The sequence below is a fragment of the Balaenoptera acutorostrata genome, chromosome 4, assembly GCF_949987535.1.
Source record: "Balaenoptera acutorostrata chromosome 4, mBalAcu1.1, whole genome shotgun sequence".
NCBI classification, from domain to species: Eukaryota; Metazoa; Chordata; class Mammalia; order Artiodactyla; family Balaenopteridae; genus Balaenoptera; species Balaenoptera acutorostrata.
This window is the reverse complement of record NC_080067.1, coordinates 54,357,431-54,383,262: the sequence shown is the minus strand read 5'-3', so window position 1 is coordinate 54,383,262 and position 25,832 is coordinate 54,357,431. Positions and strand designations below refer to the sequence as shown.

The 25,832-nt window shown below is 35.6% G+C and overlaps 2 protein-coding genes across 3 annotated transcripts in view; both read right to left on the bottom strand.

Moving 5' to 3' along the window:
• Positions 1-1,311: 1,311 nt before the first annotated feature.
• On the bottom strand, positions 1,312-1,488 carry LOC114235921 (RNA polymerase II, I and III subunit L). Its single transcript, XM_028162674.1, has one exon. The coding sequence runs from the start codon at positions 1,486-1,488 to the stop codon at positions 1,312-1,314; it is 177 nt and encodes a 58-aa protein (XP_028018475.1).
• A 3,578-nt stretch (positions 1,489-5,066) lies between these two features.
• Positions 5,067-25,832, bottom strand: part of SEC62 (SEC62 homolog, preprotein translocation factor) — a 30,733-nt gene continuing 9,967 nt past the window's right edge. The window contains exons 3-8 of one of the 2 annotated variants that reach the window (XM_007197532.2): positions 25,320-25,425; positions 19,407-19,611; positions 19,069-19,161; positions 16,170-16,230; positions 11,821-11,940; positions 5,067-7,988 (exon numbers count right to left, since the gene is read on the bottom strand). In XM_007197532.2, the coding sequence (XP_007197594.1) occupies positions 7,519-7,988; positions 11,821-11,940; positions 16,170-16,230; positions 19,069-19,161; positions 19,407-19,611; positions 25,320-25,425 (1,055 nt within the window). In that variant the 3' untranslated portion in view covers positions 5,067-7,518. The remainder of the gene's footprint in view (positions 7,989-11,820; positions 11,941-16,169; positions 16,231-19,068; positions 19,162-19,406; positions 19,612-25,319; positions 25,426-25,832) is intronic. The other variant, XM_057545531.1, reaches the window with a different exon arrangement.

The following is a 25,832-nucleotide window of genomic DNA, read 5'->3' as shown; positions in this document are numbered from 1 at the left end:
TCTGTCTTACTTATGTAGCATCTAATAGCTCTTTCTAGTAGTGAAGTCTGACAGATATTGTACAGACTATATATTCAATAAATGCAGACCAGTTTCTACATACTCATTGCTATTTTCTTCAGTTGTAGACTAATTTGTTTGTTAGTAATCTTTACTTTTTCTTTGCAGTACAAACTGCTATAATTGTAAGAGGTAAAGATATGGGTAAGTTAACCATTAAATCTTCCTCATCTAAATCCCTCTTATGTTCATCATCAAACACATCCTAATGTGAAATCTTTGTAACATGCATTTGGCATATACTTAGTCTCAGGTTAACATTAAGTTCACAATTTGAAGCTTGAAGTTGATGAACAGAAATACAATTTAAAATCATAAGCTGGTCAATGATTTGTTCTTCTGGAAAAAATGTTAAGTCTGTAGTTTCGCACGTTCTTTTTCCAGATCAGCAATTTTTGCATATTCTAAGTGCAAGGTACTTGTACTTATTTAATACATTTTCCCACCTCAGTGAACTCACAGTTACACAGGTAAGAGTTTAGAAGTATAAACGTTAAGTTTTAACAGTGGTTGTCCCTGCAGGGTAGATTTGGGGGTTTTCTGTTTCCTTATTTTTGCTTTTAAGTATTTTCTGAGTTTTCTGTAATAAGAAAATAATCTCTACTTTAAAACAAGAGGGAAGTTTTGGTTAGAACACGTAAATTTAAGAACTATTAGAAATATTCAGAATCTGATGGTCGCTCCAAGAGCCACATACTCTCCTTCCCTCTAGACTTGCCCCTCATGAGCCCATTTCCATGTGGTTAGTATAGTCTAAGATGCAAATTTGATTGTGGCACTTCCCCACTTTGAGTTAATTCCCTCCAACAGAACTTCAGTGTCACTGTTCATACTTATTATCCCGTGTAAGTCGGTCATCTTTCAGTTCCAAGGGACAGAGCCTCACAAAATAGCTTAAGCAAAAATGAGGAATTCGTTCACTCATGTAACTGAAAAATCCAGGCACGGCTGGATCTAGGAGTTCCAAGATGGCATTATGTCTTGTCTTTCCTGGTTCTGCTTTTTTTACATTGGTTTTATTTCTAGGCAGGCTTGGTCCACCTGAAGGAAACACAGCCATTGGTGCCTCCAGGCCCACTTGGTCCTTAGAACTCTAGATCCTGAAGAGAGGACTTGGATTGGTCTGGGTTGGGTCATGTGCTCTTCCATGGGGCCAGTCACCCTAGAATGGAATGAGGAGACTACAGAAGAGGAAGGAGTGTTCCCCAAAGGAAGAAATTTTAAGCAAACCATGACCGGGCTCCAGAACCATCACTTTTGCAGGGGTGCATAATTGAGCAGCTTCTTGGTCAGGTCCGTGTGGGCCAGCGGCACGCAGCACTGCAGGGAGTCTTCCTGGGTGTACTCGGCTTGCAGCAGCCCCAGGCAGGCCGCCCACTTGTTGCTGACGATCCTGCTACACGTGAAGCAGTGCACAGGTATGATCATGGCAACAGCACAGCATCTGGCTGGTCCCGAAGGCTGTCCCACCATGGAACTTGCTAAATATGTGTTAATGAAGTAGACATGAGCTGTGAATCACATTAAATACTAAATTATGCTAAATTAAGTATCACTGGCCTTTGAATATAATGTTCTAGTCTCACTTGATATTGGTGTATCTGATTAGCTAGGTAAAGGGGTCTTACCTTGGAGTCCACAGACCTCTAAGGGATTTGATAGAATTCAGAGGATATGTGAACTTGGATGGGAAAAAAATTACTTTCTTTCCACTAGACTGTAACTGAAATTTAGTATTTCCTTTGATTATAAATGCATACAACAATCCAGAGTTGTTTTAGGCAGTAACGTGACTTCGGCACTAACAGAAATCAGGTCTTTTCATATCACATTACAGTTGCAGAGATCTCAATATATTGTTCATGCTACTTCAATGTCATAGCAGTTATTAAACTCTCTGCTAGACCTGGCTATTAAATGAACATATATTACTGTATCACACATGTACATATTTTGATAACTTACACTTCAACATAATTGGTTTTGTAATGCTATGCATTTTATTTTCTGCACTTAAAAACATTATTCTGAGAAAGGATCCATGGCACAAAAAGTTGAAGTGATCTAGGTATTCACTTAAAACAAGATGAGACCAAAGTGTGATGATTTGACTCCAGAGAACCTTAGCCCACTCTACTCTTTCAACGGCCATGCTGAAATAGAGATGACGAGCCTTTTGGACAATCCAAAAACTACAGATCTATGTGTGATTTACTTTAGTTTCAGAGGGTCTCTGGGCTAGGTTAGAAGAGTGGAGTAAATGCATTTGGACCTACTCAAAAACTTATAACTAAATGCTGCAGGCATTGGCTTAGGAGCTTGCTAAAGAAAACAAATTTGTTTCTTTGTGTGGTTATCTGCATAGGTATCTACCAGAATAGGATTTTGGTTATCAAAACTCTTAGGGCAGAAAATCTACAAACAACAAATGCTGGAGAGCGTGTGGAGAAAAGGGAACCCTCTTTCACTGTTGGTGGGAAAGTAAATTGATACAGCCACTATGGAGAACAGTATGGAGGTTCCTTAAAAAACTAAAAATAGAATTACCATATGACCCAGCAATCCCACTACTGGGCATATACCCAGAGAAAACCATAATTCAAAAAGACACATGCACCCCAATGTTCATTGCAGCACTATTTACAATAGCCAGGTCATGGAAACAACCTAAGTGCCCATCGACAGACGAATGGGTAAAGAAGATGTGGTACATATATACAATGGAATATTACTCAGCCATAAAAAGGAACGAAATTGGGTCATTTGTAGAGACGTGGATGGACCTAGAGATTGTCATACAGAGTGAAGTAAGTCAGAAAGAGAAAAACAAATATCGTATATTAACTCATATATGTGGAATCTAGAAAAATGGTACAGATGAACCGGTTTGCAAGGCAGAAATAGAGACACAGATGTAGAGAACAAACGTATGGACACCAAGGGGGGAAAGGGGGGGCGGGGGTGGTGGCGGTGGGATGAATTGGGAGGTTGGGATTGACATATAGACACTAATATGTATAAAATAGATAACTAATAAGAACCTGCCGTATAAAAAATAAATAAAATAAAATTCAAAAAAATCCCCCCAGAAAACAAAAACAAAACTCTTAGGGTATGCTCTGTAAGGTTGTGAGATACTTTCTAATAATGTTTGGGGACAAGGACCCATCAAAGAGGTAAACTCTTCATCAGAATTGTTCTCTAGGAATTTCTCTGATTTACTGGTCTTGGTTCCCAGTAGGAAGCAGATGGTTCTTAAATTAAGATACTCTGAGGAGGGCTTCCCTGGTGGTGCAGTGGTTGGGAGTCTGCCTGCCAATGCAGGGGACACGGGTTCGAGCCCTGGTCTGGGAGGATCCCACATGCCGCGGAGCAACTAGGCCCGTGAGCCACAACTACTGAGCCTGCGCGTCTGGAGCCTGTGCTCCGCAACAAGAGAGGCCGCAATTATGAGGCCCACGCACCGCGATGAAGAGTGGCCCCCACTTGCCGCAACTAGAGAAAGCCCTCGCACAGAAACGAAGACCCAACACAGCCATAAATAAATAAATAAATAAATAAAAATTTTTTAAAAAAAGATACTCTGAGGAGATACTAACAAAGATGTGGGGTGTAGGGGAGCCACAAGAGGAGGCACAATAGCTTCAACAGCTCCAGGCTAGTATCAGCAGAGCTGACATCACCCCTTGGCCAGAAGGGAAGAGAACAGGAAGTGGCAACTCGAAGGAAAGGAGTGAAGAAAAGTTTACAGGAAGTGGTAACCTTTGACTATTGAGGCAGCCCATAGTGGGAGAGCAGAGAGGTTACCCTGACCATCCTCAGACCTCTAGCTAGGACACTCCTTAGCCACACCCACCCAGAAGCCAGGAGGTGAAGCAGCCCACTGCCGTGGTCCACTCATAAGTCTCTTGAGGGCAGAGAGCAGAGTGGAACTGGAGAGGTAGAGATATCCAGCACATTTGGCAAATCCCTACCATAGCACCTTTCACACTATCTGATGGTCCAAGAGGGCAAAACTTTTTTTAAAATTCATGGCTACACCTAAAATTCTGGCACGTTGTGTTTGGTATTACTGAACAAATGGACAAAGAACTGAAATACTGCTAAAACAAAGAGTAAAAGGAAACTACTACATACAATTAGGAACTAAGTATTTACTTTCAGACAGAATGGATATTTAAAATGTTATGGAAATACTGGAGCATGATTCAGCAATAAATCCTATTCTGTAGATCAGACAGATATGTCACAGCTTTATAATACAGTTAAGTACAGTTGATCCTTATTTGTGGATTCTGTATTTGTAAATTTGCCTGTTGTTTAAAACTTTTGTGGTGCTTTCACAATCATGCATAGAGAGGTGAAAAATTTGACTTGCCCAATGCATATGTTCCCAGTTGAGGGTGACAAGTTGACATGCTGTGTCCTTGGTTCAGCTCTCTTAAACAAGCATCCTTTTCTCTATTTAGTGCATTGTTTTTTGCATTTTTGTGCTTTTTTACTGGTGATTTTACTGTTTAAAATGGCCCTCAAATGTAGTGCTGAAATGCTGTCTAGTGTTCCTAAGTACTAGAAGGCTGTAAGAGACCATATGGAGAAAGCACGTGTGTTAGATAAGCTTGGGTCGGGCATGAAGTTATGGTGCTGTTGACCATGAGTTCAATGTTAGTTAACTCAACAAAACAGAAAGACACCTAAAACAAATTTATGTATTGATTAGTTGGTGAAAATGTGGCCAGAAGCTCACACAATAACCCCAGTATTTCCCCTAGGAGCAATGATTCAGTATTTGTTAATTCCGTGTTGGTGGTGACTTTACAGAACCTAACTACACGAATAATGATGATCAACTGTACTTATTGTTTTCCAATTCCTCATAAAGATTCAAAAAAGAAAATTCAATTTACAAAAGACACAAGATGATTTTTCTATAGTTAGCAGCTAATTGGTACACATAATGTAAAAAACCAGAAGGGGGGAAAACATTAAAACCCATCACCACTGCATAATTTTAATGTGATATATTAAAATTTATTACTTTTTGATAGTATTTGGCTAAATCCAAATTATTTCAATTAAAGTCATCTAGAAGGCCATATAATTTGAAAATTAAAGAAATCAGTGGGATGGAAAAGGAGAAACAACCTATTTAATACATTGACTTTACAATCACAAATGCATTATTATTATTATCTGGACTCAGTTTGTTAATTCAATCCTGCTTATTAGTTAAGTCAATTTATACCCACTCCACAGTAAATCCTACATTATCCAAAAGCTTCATGCTTCTATTTACAGTATAGCATAGCAAACCTGAAGTTTTTTTTTTTTTTAAATCACAATTCCAATGACTAATGTAAACAATTTTCCATGCTCTGGCATAAGAATATTTAATGTTAGTCAACAAAGACAGCCATCTATTATTCTGAGAAATATAACAGTGGCAGTCTTTTGATTTTTTTGTTTAAAGTATACAACCTTGAATAGTAAAAGAGCTGAAATTTCGAACTTGCTTTCTAACCATAGTAAGAATGACATTTTCCCCCAGGGACCACCTAATATTTATAAAAATTTGTACTAACATTCTTTAAGAATCCACACATATCGATAAGAAGCTGACTTTCCTGCCATGCTCCAAATGTCTTAAAGGTTAGACATAGTACATATATTATAAAGAGCTTAAGGATAAATATTGAGTGCCTGGGCATTATCACAACAGTAAAGGTTAAATCATTTTTATTTCTGAAAGACACTTTTGGTACCATTATCATATCCCAAAATAGGTATTAATGCTACTGGTAATTAAGAAGCTCAGAAGTTATAATTATGCATCCCTTTTGGGGAAATAAAGCAGAAGAGCTCTGAAAATGTGAGGGGAAAACACCCAGGCACTTAAACCAATGAACATTTGCTAGGAGGAAACTTAAACTGATTGACTGCAGCCTTGATAGAGTTGCATTAACATCAAATAGCCACATTTCTGTCCACTTAACAAGGAATACTATAAAGAAGCAAACAAGCCATGTTTAACAAAATGTGTCAGTATACAGACAGTGTACTTTTTCGCAATTAGGAAAATTTAACATCTTTAGTCTAACACTTAGGTGGGAAACTGCCTAAAGAAAAATGAAGACCTATACACACCACCTATTTCAACTACAAAGCAAAATGCTCTGTGACTGAAGGAAAATAATTTAATATTCATTATCATTTTATAAGAGTATAACTCCAAGGAATGATTATGCTCATAGGTAAACACATGATTTTTCCTAAAGATTTGTAACTAAGGTTTGCAAGACATGAAATCAAACTGCAAAACTAGTTTAAAGCAATTAGAGTCCAATGGTTCTCTTATGTTTTCTTTTATGTTCTTTATTTTAAATTGATATTTTAGAACAGTAAATTATCTTTCATAGCAGTTCTCCTGGTCTGATAATACAGCACCCCATTTCTGAATGTAGAGATTTAAGATAAATCAAAATGAACATTAAGGCGTACAAACAGCTACTTTAAGTCTGCTCTTATTTAATAAGGATCGTTTTAATTCATATTCAAATACATGGAATGTTGGCACAAAACTGAAGCTGCTGCAGAAAGATCACAGATGTTTTCTGGGTTATTGAAACTTCCGTTTCTCTAAAAACATACACTTAAATGGTCTTAATTTTACAAATTTAAGTGTTGAGAAAATGTCTAAATAAGAAGTCAATTAAAATAAAATGTTTATTTGTAAATTATGTACAGAATACATTTTACTTTATGACAAGGAAATGGGAAGAAGAGCCATCACCTTCCAACCAATGCTGCTTGCTTCCTCTGTTGGAGATGACCACCTTACTCTGACTCGGTCGTACAAATCAGTTTGGATTTCCTAAGTTGGAAAAGGAGAATTTGTAGTTAAACTAAAAGTGTTGCTGCATTATTACTAGTTGGCTTGTTTCCACAAAATGCTTTTGAACCCTGCTAACTCAGAATCTTGGAAATTCTCTGGTATAATTTTATAATCAACAAAAGCTAAACTATCAAGAACAATAATTTAAGCATTTCACCTTAAAGAAACTGTGAAATGGCTACATAACTATGCATAATCTGAAATGTTGGTGTTTGTTTTTATCCCTTTTAGTTATTTTGATTAGTCTAACAGTAAAAAGCCATACAACTATCAAAAAATGTCATTAATGTAAATGTCACTGTGGAAAGTGCACCTTTGATAACTATCAAAATAAATGAGACCTATTTACTGTAAAATTATCAAATAGATAAAACTTACAAATGGCTTTAGACTGTACCAATAATAGTATTACATGAAATGAGGGGCTGAATATAACTGCTTGGATGTCAAATCCACTTCAGTAAATGGATTTAAAGAATGCTACAAATGTCATGTGTACATGATGATGATCAGCGAACCTAGAAAATCCAACCTCTTGCACTTATTTAGTCCCCAAATGAGTCAGATTATGATTTTTCATGTGAAGATTTAGTTGTTTCTCCATCATTGTCTTCTTCTTCCTCCTCTTCACAATCCCCATCTGTTTGCTGTTCCAGTTCCTCTTTTGTGATCATTTCAAAATCATTCCCATTTCCACTACTGTGTTGGGATCGGTCATCTTCTCGCCTGTCACTGTCTGTGTCTGAATGCCGTTCTCCACCTGAGCCTTCTGTTCCATGATTTCCTGGTCCTACTTTTCCTTCCTCATCTTCCTTTTTCTCACTGTCTGACTTTTCCTCACTGTCGGACTTCTGCTGCTTTTTGGTTTCAGACTTCTCATCTTTCTTTAAGTCTGCTTTTGGTCCTTTATATTCATGTGTGTACAGAGGCCTGAAGGAGTCAATGAAGCCCACGTCAGCAGTCAGATTTGGCAAGAACCAAAAATGGTGCCTTCCTCCAGTTATGAGCCAAATGATGAGAAATAGAATGCAACGAGCTGTGGGAGAAAAATTTCTCTAATTGAATAATTCAAGCATTGACTCAGAAAGCACGGAATATTTGTTAATGAAAAAGTGGGAAAACATTCAGAGTTTTATTATTTGCATATTACATGCACCTTAAGTATAAACAATTAAATCCTAGTTTAGCAGCTATCAACAGTATTCTAGGCACAGAGCATTCTTCTCTGAACTTGAGGGCATAATGCTACAATGCCATTCAAAAAATTGCTTTTATAGTTTTTTAATTCGGGTGCTGTTTCATGGATATACTTATGATTTATGCACTTTGCTATGTTATAGTTCAATAAGCACAGCTGCCAGTTGGACCCTGAAGTACACATGAGACCACGGTAGAAGAAAAAGGAAACAAATGCAGGATGAAGGATACCTTAAGCAGCCTTAACAAGGAGAAAGCAGGGCTGCACCATGACTTCCCTAGACCCCAGACACTTTTGCCTTTGTAAGGCAATTCCTTCATTAAAAAATATTAAAAATGCTGCTTTTCCGACCATACTGGTACAAATACAAATATAATCCTGTGCAGGTTCACTATGATATACATGTGTATATATTATTACTTTTGATTTTAAAAGAAATGAAAATGAAACAATTTCCGTGGGCCCCTAAATGTATCATGAGTTCAAGGCATGTGCCTACCCTGCCTAAAGGATAAGTCTTCTAAGAAAAAATACTTTTGAACAATAAGATAATGTTTTACTAAAAGTTATGAGTTTCTTAAATAAGTATATAATTTCTGTTTATTTTGAGGACCAACCTTCTCCCAATATTAGGAAACATACAATGCTAACGAAAGCCAGACTGCTTCAACAAATAGGTTTGAAGTTACTCTTTTAGAGCAATATATGACAAAACTGTGGTTTAGATAATGGAAGAAATTGAGAATTTTAAAGTTTATAGTAATGAGCTATCACAAACACAAACCCCAATATTTCATATAGTTTTCTCTTATTTATCAAACATACAGAAGAGCTGAGTGAGTGATTTGCCTGGTTTTTCTTTTTCTTTTTTTTAAGGTCATGATTATGTGAATGTTATGGACTAATCAATTATGACAGGTTTTTTGGTTTTATTTTAGTTCTTGTTTTCTTTACTGATAATTATATCATTGTTTTCAAATAAGACCTGAGAAAAGCTCATCTATGTTTCTTCCATTATATTGCTTTGGACAAATAAAATGGTTATAGCTCCCTTGACTTTTATAAAGCAGTAATTTCTATTTTCACAAAAGAACATAAATATCCTGAAAGACTGTGTGTGTATACATCAGTATCTTTTGTGGTACAAACAGAAAAGGCAAATATGCTTTGAAATTATGGAATAATCAGTGAATAAACCCCACTGATAAAAATAAATAATGAACATCTCTTAAGGAGGCTGCATATTTTTCCCTCCAAATAGAATTATGATGTTATGATAGGCTTTGAAGGGTTGTAAGACAGACAGTTCATAATATGAAATCTTGCCTCAAATCCAAGAAAGAGCAATATCGAAATGGCAAATAAAATCTAAATTCTAATGTCATATATAAACTGGGTGTAGCAGAATTCTAACATTTTTTACAATTTTTCTCTATGTGGCAGTAGATTATCAGGGGCAAAAGGAGAGGAATTATGAGAAAACCACTGTGATATGTATTGTCATACCATTTCTATACTAAAAGTGACATATTTAGAAAATCGGCAAAGATCTTATTTTAAATGGCAATACTAAGAATATGTATTCAAAGTAGCACCAAATATAATTTTGACCAATATATAATAGTTCATGAGATAATATTAAAAAAATCTCCAATTTATAAGTGAGGTACAGATCAAAACCATCTGAAAGTATATTTGGAATCTTCCAAGAGAAATAACATTTTCTAAGAGAAGCAACGAAAACGTTGGGTTTATTTTCTGATTTGAGTCACAAGACTATTCAATGCACAATGCTACTTAAATCCATGGTGTATTTAAAATGAAAAATTATAGAAAACATTACTGAAGAAACAATACTTTAAAAAGCAAAACAAGATAATAACCATAAATTACTGTGAATATTGGTTTAAATAAAAGATAACCAAGTGGGTTAATTCTATTCAGTGGAGTTAAACCTTTCCTGAAAAATTTCAAAGAGCTTCTAAATTTTCAGAGATTTGGGAACCAGAAGACACCAACTTGATTAGTATATCTAACGGCAGATAAAAGTTTATGGCTTCTCATTCTTGATGCAGGTAGTACACTACCACAAATTACCTGCTTCACACTCTTAGATATTATTTCTTGGCCTACAAGGGTGCTGTTACATGCAGAAACTTCAGGGGCTATTTTCAAGGTGACTAAGCTAGAGGAAGGAAAAACTGAAAGGTGGATGAAAAAGGCTTCACACACAGTCAGAGATCCCAGAAAAAAATGGAGGCCCATAAACAAGATGAATTGAATGAAAATACTCAATGAATTCCTGGGTCCATGGGTGGTGGCACCAACTCAGGACACTTTGATGTCCAGGGTGAAGGGATGTGCAGAGGGGAACTGCTTAGGGCTATAGCAGTAATGTTTTATAAACATAAGAATCTATTACATTATATATCATAGAATCTCAGAATAACACACACCCTCCTCAGATAATCTTGGTCAAATCATGTCCTCTAAAAACAGATATTAAATCATTAATGTGGATATTTAAAAACATTTCTATAAAGAAGTACTCCTATATGTCGTAGTGGAAAAGCTTATTTGTCATTTGAGGAAAACGATCAGAACTTAGTACCATATACCAACATAAACTCTCGATGGTTCAAAGAATTATATATAACGTTAAAAAAAAAAATCACTAAAGAGCTTTAGACAAGCATAAAAAAATTCCTATTTCTTTCCCAAAATGAAAAACTAAATTAGACCAGTTTACCCTATACAGGAAAATCTTCAAAGACTAGAATTTTAAGCAAAATAATACTTGTTTTTTCTCATAGTAACATGTTCATTGTAAAAAATACAGACAAGTGTAAAGAAGAACATTAAAATCATTCAAAACTACCACCACCATTTATATTTAGGCATATTTCCTTATAGTCAAACCCTCCTTGGCACTATTTCCATTTCAAACAAAACAAAACAAAAAAACAAAAAAAAGTTCCTAATTATATAAGCAAAAAATACCTCATTATCTTAATTTTATCATTTGATAACTAGTGATGAGCATTTTTCATATATTTATTAATCAATTGTTTTGAATTTCCTCTTTTGAATTGGGTTATTTTTATACTGTTATTTTTAGCTATGAAAGACCCCAATCAATCAGAAACATAAAATAACATTATTTACATTTTCTTGTTGATTTTTAAAAAGCATTTTACAACCTGTTAATGCATCAAGAATTTATCTTGGTACATGGTACAAACTGATTTTTACTAAAAATGGCAAATCAATTGTTTACAATCATTTACTGTATAAAATGTAAATGTTTAAAATAAATTTCATTTGTCTTAAGTAAAAAAAAAAAAGTGTTTACTGAAAGTATTATGTCTAATAAATGATCAACCACTGTAAAAATATTGAAGTCCTTGTGGTAGTTAAATCTTAAAGCATAACTATTTGCAGATTGAGACATATTAAATCCTTTCATCGCAACAGACCAAATCTAATCAAGCACATATACTACTTCAAGCCTGAGTCAGTTTTGGGATATGACCCAAAAAGTAGGCCCATATACTTCTTGATTCACTTACATTAATTTTGCTGTTAAACTTTACTGAAGCTCCAGATTACAGTCCAAACTGCTCAATATCTACCTCTTACCGAGGTCAGTCTTACTAATAACAATACTTACCAACAGCAAGGAGAAGAATGCTGGCTACAAAACAGCCTGCACCCACACTGAGGTAATAAACACCTACTCTCATTTCTGCTGGCCAAAGAGGGAAGAGGGTGGCTGCTATCACTGCAATCACTGGAACAAGAAATGAAAAAGTTACATACATAACCTTTAGGTTAAAATTTTAAATGGCTTAGCTGCCATAACAGTGAATATACTCCTAGGGGGAGAAATAAAACATAACCATATTGAAACATAAAAAATTGCCATTTTTATAGGTAAAATATGGTCGATTATCAACCATTTCATAGTTCAACCTAATAGTTTAACTACTATTTTTAAATCAAATTAGGATTTTTATAGTATAAATTATATGTAATTAGAAAAAAGTGTTGTCTAAAAATGTGAGACTGTTAGCTCCTTAAATGATCAACTGCTGCTGCTGTCAACCTTATTTTTGACTATAAGATATCTGTCTATCAAATAGGGAAGCTTAAAGAAACAACAACCAAACAATAGAAATAACCAAAAATGATTCCAAAGATCCCTCCCTGCAGATTGGTTCTGGGGTGAAGCTCTGACATCTACCAAATGAAACGCTCACCAGGAAATTCTGATACAGATCATTTTTGGTAGTTAGGGAAGCTGTATACAAGCATCTCCAGTTTTTTTCTAAGTACAGTGGGACCACATGGAACAATCAAAAGAAAGACCTGGTTTTTAGGTATTTACAGCAAAAGAGATCAGGATTCAAATTCAAATTCTAGCTATTTCATTTATAAGCTAAGGATTGGATTTATTATTTTGAATGGGATCCTATGATCATATTGATCAAACTTGTTTAACTATTTTTTCTACTTGTTAAATCATTCCCTCCCTCTACTCTATACCCTCCCCTCCCCCCCACCAAATTTACAGGAATAACACATACCTATGGTAACAAAACAAGCAAAAAAACCCCAAAACAAACAAACAAAAACCCAAAACAGTAAAGAAAAAATAAAAAACCAAAAGGTATAATGTGAAGTCTTCATCCAATTCTTGGTCCATTCCCCAGAGGTTAATTACTATGATTTATTTGTACTCCCAGAGACTGCCTATATACAATTAAAACTAGCTACATAGAATTTTTTTTTTTTTTACAAAAATGAGCTTATAATACTCTTACTCTTTTACAGTGTTCATTTAATCTATTCTAGATATCTTTCCATGAGTACTAATAAGAATTAGTCTTATCTAATTCTTTAAAAGCTGCATGATATTCTGGCACGCAGTTGTACTGTAATTTATTTCACCATACTCCTACTGAGGGACTTGATCTGTTTCCAGTTTTATCCTATTATAGACAAGAGGGCAACAAACACCAATGTACATGTACATGTGTGCAATTGTGATTACAGCACAGGATAAATTCCTTGAAGTGTAACTATTAGGTCAAAGGGTAAGGGCATTTAAAACTTGAAAGATGTTTGCAGATGACATGATACTATACGTAGAGAATCCTAAAAATGCCACCAGAAAACTACTAGAGCTAATCAATGAATTTGGTAAAGTTGCAGGATATAAAATTAATGCACAGAAATCTCTTGCATTCCTATACACTAATGATGAAAAATCTGAAAGAGAAATTAAGGAAGCACTCCCATTTACCATTGCAACAAGAAGAATAAAATACCTAGGAATAAACCTACCTAGGGAGACAAAAGACCTGTATGCAGAAAACTGTAAGACACTGATGAAAGAAGTTAAAGATGATACCAACAGATAGAGAGATATACCATGTTCTTGGATTGGAAGAATCAATATTGTGAAAATGACTATACTACCCAAAGCAATCTACAGATTCAATGCAATCCCTATCAAATTACCAATGGCATTTTTTATGGAACTAGAACAAAAAATCTTAAAATTTGTATGGAGACACAAAAGACCCCGAATAGCCAAAGCAGCCTTGAGGGAAAAAAACGGAGCTGGAGGAATCAGACTCCCTGACTTCAGACTATACTACAAAGCTACAGTAATCAAGACAATATGGTACTGGCACAAAAACAGAAACATAGATCAATGGAACAAGATAGAAAGCCCAGAGATAAACCCACGCACCTACGGTCAACTAATCTATGACAAAGGAGGCAAGGATATACAATGGAGAAAAGACAGTTTCTTCAATAAGTGGTGCTGGGAAAACTGGACAGCTACATGGAAAAGAATGAAATTAGAACACTCCCTAACACCATACACAAAAATAAACTCAAAATAGATTCGAGACCTAAATGTAAGACTGGACACTATAAAACTCTTAGAGGAAAACATAGGAAGAACACTCTTGGACATAAATCACAGCAAGATCTTTTTTGATCCACCTCCTAGAGGAATGGAAATAAAAACAAAAATAAACAAATGGGACTTAATGAAACTTCAAAGCTTTTGCACAGCAAAGGAAACCATAAGCAAGATGAAAAGACCACCCTCAGAATGGGAGAAAATATTTGCAAACGAATCAACGGACAAAGGATTAACCTCCAAACTATATAAACAGCTCATGCAGCTCAATATTAAAGAAACAAACAACCCAATCCAAAAATAGGCAGAAGACCTAAATAGACATTTCTCCAAAGAAGACATACAGATGGCCAAGAAGCATATGAAAAGCTGCTCAACATCACTAATTATTAGAGAAATGCAAATCAAAACTACAATGAGGTATCACCTCACACCAGTTAGAATGGGCATCATCAGAAAATCTACAAACAACAAATGCTGGAGAGGGTGTGGAGAAAAGGGAACCCTCTTGCACCGTTGGCTGGGAATGTAAATTGATACAGCCACTATGGAGAACAGTATGGAGGTTCCTTAAAAAACTAAAAATAGAATTACCGTATGACCCAGCAATCCCACTACTGGGTATATACCCAGAGAAAACCATAATTCAAAAAGACACATGCACCCCAATGTTCATTGCAGCACTATTTACAATAGCCAGGTCATGGAAGCAACCTAAATGCCCATCGACAGACGAATGGATAAAGAAGTTGTGGTACATATATACAATGGAATATTACTCAGTCATAAAAAGGAACGAAACTGAGTCATTTGTTGAGACGTGGATGGATCTAGAGACTGTCATACAGAGTGAAGTAAGTCAGAAAGAGAAAAACAAATATCGTATATTAACGCATGTACGTTCAACCTAGAAAAATGGTACAGATGAACTGGTTTGCAGGGCAGAAATAGAGACACAGATGTAGAGAACAAACGTATGGATACCAAGGGGGGAAAGCCGCGGTGGGGTGGGGATGGTGGTGTGCTGAATTGGGTGATTGGGATTGACATGTATACACTGATGTGTATAAAATTGATGACTAATAACCTGCTGTATAAAAAAATAAATAAAATAAAATTCAAAAATTAAAAAAAGAAAAAAAACTTGAAAGATATTCGCTAATGGCCCTCCTAAATATAGTCTGAGGGATAAGGATTAGACTAAAGTGTCAATGCATATTTCTGAATAGATACTTTGTGCAACTGTATTAGGAACAGCCATGAGATAAATTCCTAGAAGTAGAATAGTTGAGTCAGTGTGTACACATTTAAAATTTGGAAGATATTGCCAAACTGCCCTCCATAAAAAATAAAACGGACATATCATCAATTATTGGAGAGTATTCGTTTTTCTTAAGTGTTGGACCTTCACTAAGAGTAGGTACTATTAAACTTTATAATTCTCTTGATAATCACTGTTACTTTAATTTGTATCTAATATGAGTGTGATTAAGTATCACTCACAATTATTGGTCACTGTATTTCTTTCTTTTTTTAAATAAATTTATTTATTTATATTTTATTTTTGGCTGCATAGGGTCTTCGTTGCTGCATGCGGGCTTTCTCTGGTTGTGGTGAGCAGGGGTTACTCTTCGTGTGGTGAGTGGGCTTCTCATTGCGGTGGCTTCTCTTGTTGTGGAGCATGGGCTCTAGGCGCGTGGGCTCAGTAGTTGTGGCTCACAGGCTCCAGAGCACAGGCTCAGCAGTTGTGGCGCACAGGCTTAGCTGCTCCGTGGCATGTGGGATCTTCCCGGACCAGGGCTTGAACCCATGTTCCCTGCATTGGCAGGCGGATTCTTAACCACTGCGCCACCAGGGAAGTCCGGTCACTGTATTTCTTTATCTGTGAGTTACCTTTACCATTTTCCTAGCAGGCTCTTAATCTCTTAAAGATGTAGTGCAAATATTCTCCTCAGTTTATCATTTATCTTCTGGCTTTATTTAAAATGTACTTTAAAAAAATAACTATTTTATGTTAAACATTTTCTTTCTGGCTTCTGCATTGTTTATATTCCTTTCTAAATTTTAGAGATTGTACTTACCAAGAATTAATCCCATGACAAATGTTTTAAAGTGAACTGGGTCATAGATCCACACAAATACCTAGAAGAATCAAGAAACCTCAGTGCTTAAAGTTTTAAGGTTACATTAGAACAACAAACAGTTACTTCCAACCTCTTAACATATAAGAACTACTTTTAAAGGTAAACAAATTCCAAAGACTGTTCCTTTAGTAGCAGTGTTTCTTTTGGTATCCATTCAGTTAGAAAATTATTTTAAAAACTATAAATTACCTAACGCAGTTAAGTACATTTCTGTGTACCTGCATGCTTTTAACAGTTTACTCCTGTGTGCAAACCATTACTTAACCATTACTTATTCAACCTAAAGACCAGCAATTGTACAGCCTTTTTGCCCCTAATGTAATGATGTATACTGGCATGAGTAGAGTAGAACCAACCAGTCTAAGAGCACAGTTATGATAGATTCCAGTCAGGCCCTATTAAAGATCCAGCAGCTCTCAATTCCACCCAACTGATGAGAAGCAAAGAACCATTATTAAAGATCTTGCTCAGTGAACATAAAGATTCTATGACTCCCTGCAATAATTTCATTGACAGCTCCCCACGGAGGGTCTGTAGCCGCAAAGCTAGGAACCACTGCTTTAAAGCTTACTTTATAAAACAGAAATTTACTTCATTTAGAATAATCAGAACTCTGTTCATCATCCATAAAACTCTTAGTTTTATCTCTTAGTTTCTATAAATAACAGTACTCTTCCATTTCCTGGTTCTATTTTGACTAGCACTCTTGGTTACTGCTTTTTGATTTGCTTCTATTTCTAACATTCCTCTTTTTTAATGCTGCACATTTATCCTGGAAATCGGATCCACAGACATCACTTCTGCCATTTAGCATTCTAAAGTAACAAGTTTTTAAAGACGTTTCCCATCTTTAAAAGTTTCAAAGCCTGCTTCTTTCTGCAGAATAAAATCTTAGCCTTTTTGGGAATGCAAGCACCCATGCTTTTGCTCAGGAAAAAGCTTCCTTTGTCTAACAGACCTATAACTCCTTTGCAGTGTACCTGGCAATCTACCAGTCATCCTTCAAGGCTCAGGTCAAGTGTCCAGAATCTCCAGACCCTCCTTATCCTCTCTCGATTAAATTACCTATCCCTAATTGGTATTCTCCCATCATAATACTCACCATGCTGTAATATAGTACAGGCATGTACTGTATTATACTGTACTATATAATATATACAGTGTACCTCAGAGGTATTTCCAGTTCAGCTCCAGATCACCGCAATAATTTATTTTTTGGGGGGTTTCCCAGTGCATGTAAAAGTTATGTTTACACTATACTATAGTCTATTAAGTGTGCAATAGCATTATGTCTAAGAAAACAATGTACATACCCTAAGTAAAAAATACTTTATTGCTAAAAAATGCTAACCATCACCTGAGCCTTTGGTGAGTCTTAATTTTTTTGCTGGAGGAGGGTTTGAAATATTGTGAAAAATACCAAAACGGGACAGACACAAAGTGATCAAATGCTGTTGGAAAAACAGAGTTGATAGACTTAATGCAGGGTTGCTGTAAACCTTCAATTTGCTGAAAACAAAAATACAAACAAAAAACTTTATCTCTGAAGCACAATAAAGAGAAGTACAATAAAATGAGGTATGCCCATACCATGTTTAAACGCTTGTATGCTTGCTAGACTATAAGAGCTTCCAAGAAGATAATTTTATCCTATTTATCATGTTATTCCCAACACCTATAAAAACGACTTCGCATATAGCCAATGCTTGATGTTTAACTGAAGGTATTTGAGCTTTCACATTAAGAAAGACCTGTGGTCTTCTATTACATTGGTTCTTAAGCAGGGGTTCACATCAGAATCACCCAGGGATACATTATACAACACACACACACACATCCATACACACACTCACTTACTGTGGATTCCACCCTAGAGATCCTCATGCAAGTATGCCTGGAATGAGCCTAGTGCACATGTTTTGTGAAAAGCCTTCCCAGATTTTCAAGCTCATAGCTCCAGGAACCACTGCTTTCTATTTATACTACTTTTGTATTAGGTATAGCAAGAAATTCACAACTCAATGGCCAGTATATAAGTAAACGTTTTTGTATTGGTTAAATGATTAAATTAAGTGGTCTTCACGCAAGGCTACAACCATACAAATAAGCCACTAAATAAATAAAAATGATCTCCTTGAGTAAAGCATCAAGTAATGTTGAAAATTTTAGACCCTTATAGTCGTGTGTCTAACTATAAGAGGCAGAAACCTGTAGGTGTCCCTCCTTAACCATTGTACTTTTTTTCCTTTGATTCTAATGGAAATCTTATATTTTACTGGGCAAATGACCATCCAGTATAAAAAGCATATTTCTAAGACTTTACTGCAGGTAGGCATGACCATATGAGGTTCTGGCCAATGGAATCCATGCAGAAATAAAATCGCCAGCTTCCTGGAAAGTATCCTTAAAAAGGAAGCATGTCTCTCATTCTCCTTCCCTCCTCTGGATGCAGATATAAGGCTGGCAGTCATTTTGCACCATGAGGTAATCTTTACTAACTGCCTCACACAGGCGGAAAAGTTCAGATCCACCATGGAGCTGCCGTATCTGCTTACCCTCCGATTTCATTAATGAGAGAGAAACAAGTATCTGTTTTGTTTTAAGCCACTGTTATTTCATGTTTCCTATCTATCATAGACAGCTGAACCCGATTCGGATTGATTTAAAAAATTTTTTATAAATCTAAATTCAGAGACATTCACTTTTAAAAAGTAGATTTTGTACCTACATGGTTAAATTTATCTAAATTACTTCTTTTCTTAGTGAAGGCATCAAAGATAATTCTAAAAACTCCTATGGAAAATTGGATTTCTACTTATAAGCTAGATACTCTCACCTCATTTCCATCCAGAAAAACTTGATCATCATGTGGCTCAAGCTTGAATTTTTTCTTAGTTTCCTTCTTTTTGGGAGTTCCAGGAGTTTCCTCCTATTAAAAAACAAGTTGAATAGAAGAAAACACATTTGCAAACAAGCAAAAAGCAATGTAACATCCGTATAGTCAAAGTTTCACTATATGAGACACAGAAATCAAAATTCTCAACCACGGTATTTGTAAGAACCCTAATGCGGTTTAAGTGGTTGTTGCGCAATATTTTAAAGTGCTGATACACCAGTAGTGCTAACGTGCAAGTAATAATTTTTTGATTTTTACTTAATTTTAGTTGAAATCACCTTTTTGGATTCTTCCTTTTCACCATCTTTCTTTTTTTCTTTTTCCTTTTTTGTCTTTTCATCCTTCAGATTTTCTTTCTTGCTCTTTTTATCTTCTTCTTTTCCACTTTCAGCTTTTCCTTTCTCTTTTTCTTTTTTTATGTCTTTCTCATACTTCATTTTCATTACTTTTAGTGCCCGATGAAAAAACTGTTTCTTTAAAAGCCTTTGGAAACAAAGATATGACATTACATTCCCTATACATTATATAGATACAGACTAAAAAGCAAAAATATCAAGACCTGAATAAAATGATCAAAGGAAGACATACACTGGCAACTCACAAGAGAAATTACAACTAGTAAGCCCACTGAAGAACAACCAAAAATGTCTAACTGAAAACCTGTGCAGCCAATTTGATTATATGAAAGTTGTCAACCTAATTTTCATTTTTTAACTGTATAATTTAATGAGATTATAGGTTTGGAATTATCCTTAAGTTTTTCTCTAGGTTCATTAGGAGTAATCAAGACTCTATTTAAAGTTAAGTCTCAAATTCAAAAGCAGACATAAGTGGTATATAAATATATGGGGAAAATAAATATAACAGTTTAAGAAATGTTAGCAGATTAAAAATGTGCCCATGATCTGACTGATCCAAATCGTGTCTTCAGCTGTCCTTCTTGATGTATTTTTCTTCTCTCCATGTACTTCACTATTCAGCCTGTCACTACAATGAAATATCTCCAATTAACTAATGAATAACTAAATATGCTAAGGTGAGATTTCTGGACTCTGAAAACAACTCTTCACAGTATCAAGTTGAAAACTGTACAATATATGTAGCAAAACAACACCATGTGTTCCTTGCTTCACTAATTTCTCTCAATAAACTGATCTTTCTTCTATTTAGCAGGGGTTTTTTTTGTTTTTTTGTTTGTTTTAATATTCCTACTTCAGGGCATTTCCACTGGCTATTCCCTTTACCTAGAATGCTCCTCCCCCAAATAAGCATGTCCTTTTGGTCTACTTCCTCACTTCTTTCAAGTCTTCCCTCAAATGTTACCCTCTCTACTAAGTCTACCCTGTTTAAAATTATAAATCTATCACCCATCCTTCCTCCTGTTTCCTGTTATCCTATCCACAGCATTTATTCTTTTAGTTTCACATACAATTTATAACATGCTTGTTTGCCTCCTTCACTAGACTGTAAACTTCTTAAGAGTAACATCCTTGCTTTATTCACATCTTTATCTGATCAATTTAGAAGCTCAGCTGCCCCCAAATTAAGTCAACCTTGGCTGACTCAATCTTTTCTAATCCTACTCAAGAAACTGGTTTACCCTTACCTTTGTCATCTAAAAGTCATCTTTTCAAATCTTATGTTCCAGTTTCAGAGTTCCTGATTTCTTTATTCCTGCCTTGATAAAGTACAACTACCAAAACACAACTAGAAGCTAGGTCTCACTGCCACCATCTGTGCCTGTTAATGTTAACTATCCACCTTTCTATTCAATACCTTCACTGGTGCCTACTCCAGCACATCATACCACTTGCTAACTAGACGCCTCCTTCTTGCCTAAAGACCACTTATTTCTGATCATTATCTTGTGCCCACCTGTGTTTTGACCTGCTTGGCTGGGCTTCTTTCTGCTGCTCAATTAGGTCCACCCTATGAACATCTCCACAAAGCTAACTTCTAGGTCTCCTCATTTGGACTTTTACTTGTTCATAAGATCTATACAGCATATGTAATTATGCCACTGTCTGAAACACCCCCAAAGAATCCATCATTAATATCTGCTACACATATACATATATATGTAAACAAGCAAAAATCTGAAATGAGACCCTTAATAATTAACTACTTATGAGTAGAAAGTGAGACTTAAAGAGTAGTGGTGGGTATTTGAATATGAAGGGGGATCTTTAATTTTTACTCTACTTCAGAACTTCTTACAAAAATTTATAATGAAAATATTCTAATCTCTTTATTTTTGCACTTAGATGATTTCCAGATTTTCTATCAGGATCATTCATTACAACTTCACACATTACTGACCGCAGATGTATTAACACCACAGGCATTAGTTTCTGCAAAACCCCCCACCCCAGTCAATAATGTGTTAATATGAAAACAAAAATACATCTTATTCACTGTATGTTAATTGAAAACCAGCATTTCATACTACAGTTCATATTATACCTCTCCATATATTAAGAGTACATGTGCACACACACAGATACTTGAGTATATAGTCTCAAATGGTAATATAATTATCCATGAGGCAACATTATTAGTAATTTGGATTTTCTTCTGTATCATTTTCAAAATTTTCTCAAATTTACTTTAGTGAAAAAAAATGTTCTTAATAAAGAAATAAACAATTAAAAAAAATAAACCACAGAACTTTAGGAGAAAAAAAAAAATCCTTCCCTTGACCAGCAGATACAGAAGAGCACAGAATCAGCAGGAACACCTGCTTCTGTTACTCCTCCTGTACAGCTGCCCCAACCCCTTGAGAGAAAAGAAGACTATTAACCAATCAAATTGGTCTTGAGAAGTTCACATTCAGGTAGATGGGTTCAAATATCACCTCTACCACTTAACGAGCTATGTAGTATTGGGTAAGTTACTTAATTTTAGTGTATTCCTAAAATGGGGTATAAATGAGAAGCATGTAGATTGTTTAGTGCGGTGCCTGGCATGCATGTTCTCAATGTTAGCCATTACTACTGCTGTAGCAAAATCCTGAATTTCATTTAATATTGATAGTTATGGAAAACACAAACACATTTGGTTTTATAAATAGTTACATTATACCCTCATTCCATTCATTAGTAAGTAGAATCATTCACTTATTCCTTGACAGTTCCTTAAAGAATGTCTACTTCAATTCACTCTATGCCTCAAAAAATGAGATGACATTTACTATTGTAATAAAATCAGTGCCTCCATTTATTTAGCTTTAAACACACTGTACAGTACAGATCATCTACATAAACTCTGACATTTTCACAGACTACTCATACTTTCCTATCTCAGTATGTTCTGTGCCCTCTGCCAGGATCAAATGTCCACTCTCCTATTGTTTGCTGGGTAATCACCTATTTCTGTTTCAAAATTTGATTAAAACATTTTCCCTGAGAGGCCATTCTTGAAGTTTCCCCATTTCTGTCTTTCTTACAGAACATACTGTATTGTAAGTAGTCACAAATCTTCTCTAACAGATGATAATATGTGCTTTGGAGGCAGGAACCAAGTCACAGTTATCTCTGTATTCCTGAGGCCTGGCCTATAATAGATATTTGATAAGTATTTCTAGAATAAATGAATGGATTAAAAGCAGCTTGTAAAAAGTTACTAAATTGCTTATTATTTTTCTTCACCTCTTAATTTTTTTTACCAGGTTTAATAAACGTTTATTAAATGCCAGACATATGTTTAGGACTTTCACTTATCTGACAATGGTGAATGCCCGCATTGTGCTAATTGCCGTGGAGTTACAATAAAGTATAAAACAGTCCTCCAATTGCCTTCAGATTTAGCGGGCAAGAAATTTAGAAAAACTAACACACATGCAACAATTCTATTTAAATAGTTAAGGACTAAACTGTATGCTATTACCTTTATAAATTCTGTAGAACATTAGATTAATGTGGGCTAGAGGATCTGGGGAATACTAAATGGTAGAGATGGAATTTGAGAGATATTTATATTGAGAGGCAGGCAGGATAGAGCAAGAACTGTTTGCGGAAAGTGGCAGGTTATTATCAAAGAAAGACCAGAAGAGAGAATGAGTATGGTATATGAATGAGAGTGAGAAGGACACTACTGGACTGGGGGGTTGGAGATGCAAAGTCACTAGGAGGGTTAGGATGATGCTAGATAAAAGGTTGAAGAGTCTACTTGAAATAGGCCATAAAGAGGCACATCCTACAGTTTCCTGTTTTCTTTTGTTTTTCCTTAGACGCCCTGAAGACCACTTCAGAAAATGAGACAGGACAAGTGTCCCTTTGTGGTTTTGCCTGTAGTCAGGCAGGAACCCATGAGGGCTGGCCATCATGAGGTCACCATGGTTATTATGAGAAGTGGCTTTGAAAACTTTAGGTAGTTATGCTTCTCTATCTTAGTGCAAAAAGGACACAAAAAGCTTGATATGAATGGGAATAACATATACAACAGAAAGTGAGTGTATTGCTAGGACAATCTCTGTACTCAGGTTTTTGTGGCTTTTCATATAACGAAGTATCAAGTCTCCTAAAAGGCCAAGTGAAGTGTATTAATACTGGCTGCTCTCCTCAGAGACTTGGGCTCAGATTTAATATTCAAATAGTATTGACAGGTTAATCCTTCATCTTAATTTTTGCTTCATTAAATGCATCATCATTTTGGAGGAGATAGTATAGTGCAGTGGTTAAGAGCATGGACTATGAAGTCAGATTGTTGGATTTAGAATTCTGGCTCAGCCACTTACTAGCTGTGTGACCTTGGGTAAGTGATTTAACTTCTCTGTTTCTGCATTTATAGCATCTTTTAATTTTTACACTATATATATAAAAAATAAAGTCTGTTTTGAGGCAGGCAGGGAAATTTGCACTTTGGAGTTCTAATACACAGACGGCTGTAAAGGAAAATACTGACTACACCACTGTTAGCTAATCCCTGCCCCGACAATGAAATTTCCATTGTTTCTGAAAGGTCCATTAGTGACTCTAGTTTACGGCAGCTAAGAATTTTTTTTTTGGCTGTGCAGTGTGGCTTGTGGGATCTTAGTTCCCCGACCAGGGATCAAACCTGGGCCCGTGGCAGTGCAAGTGCGGAGTCCTAACCACTGGACTGCCAGGCAAGTCCCTGGCAGCTAAGAATTTTAAGAAATAGTTAATAATTCTTCAACTTTACAGCTTTAGAAACCAGGTCGTAAAATAGTGGTTTTTAAGAGGGGTCTCATGTGGCTGATAGTTTAAATGCCATTAAGCAATATATTAGTAAATGCTATGTGCATCTCCCTGCTAAGCATATAAAATAATCTAAAATGTCAAATTCCCACCAATTATAAAATTTAGTGTCACAAAAACAAAATTTGATTTACTAACATATTAATAAATATGTTTAAGTAGTAAATAAACCAAGGGAAAAATAAGAGGGAAAAAACAAAAAACAAAAAACCCAGCATACTTCTTTCCAAGAGAAAAGTGATTTTCTTTTTGGCTGCGCCGTGCAGCATGTGGGATCTTAGTTCCCTGACCAGGGATCGAACCTGTGCTCCCTGCAGTGGAAGCGAGGAGTCCTAACCACTGGACCACCAGGGAATTCCCCAGAAAAGTGATTTTTGTACACCATTCACCATGAAAAGTTTTTCCCAAAGGAGAAGTACTTATTATAAAAAACATGGATATGTTACTGAACTGTCTATACTTCATCTTGGAATGAAGAAAAGACAGATGTTTCAGCTGCCTTGATTTCACAAGGAATATATTAGCAATCACAAACAAAATAGGGAAGGGTACCTGGCTAATGGCTCAGTAGGCACTGAAAAAAACAAAACAAAACAGGGACAACAGGTCTATTAGGAATCCCTGACAAAGTTTTGGAAAAGATTCCCCAACTTTTGCTCTAGAAAAGAAAGAACTTTTTTGTTCACGACAGGCACTGGTATATGATTTTTATTGCTGATCCTTCAGTTCAGTCAGCCTGGCAAATGTACAAATGTAACAGAACACAAATAAATGTTATAAAAATATGATAGCCTAACACCAAATAAATGCATTTCCAGAGGTACTGAAGAAATCCAGATTACATGTAAAAGCTATACTTGAGCTATGCTGTAACAGCACTATACTTAATGATGAAATAGGGAAGGAGCTTCAGGACCAGGGAGAATATTTTTAAATTACTATTCATATTATCCTTCACTAAGAAATAAAAACTACCTGTTGCAGTAGTCAACCACAGACTCCCTCGTTGTAAATAAAGCTTCCTCTCCTTTCTTGGCCTTCGCCCACTTTGAATCCAAAAGGCAATCCACTGCTTTTGAAGCTAAAGAAGAAATTTATTATTTTAAATTTAGTATACAGCAGAATTTGTGTCTATCTAAACAATACTCTATAAGGCAAATTTCAACATTCTGGCATCTGAAAATAAAACCAAGTTCAACAGAAAATTTAAGTCTGACATAATCATGACAAATAGTTCCTCAAAACCTCAATTTGTGAAACATACTGATTAAGCATCTTTCTTAAAGTAATGCTGTGAAATAAATGACATTCAAAAATATTAACTAAAGCGAGATAAATTAATGAGAAAATATTCTTTAAAAAATTCAAAATAAATGTAAATAACACTCTTATCAAATAATCATAATATAGGATAAACAAACCAAAAATCTTCCTCTACCACAGTAACAGAAATTCCGTCACCAAGCTTTATTGTAACCCACCGAGGAA

Coding starts and splice junctions, on each gene's coding strand:
- LOC114235921 (XM_028162674.1), bottom strand. CDS start 1,488: ATGATCATACCTGTGCACTGCTTCACGTGTAGCAGGATCGTCAGCAAC.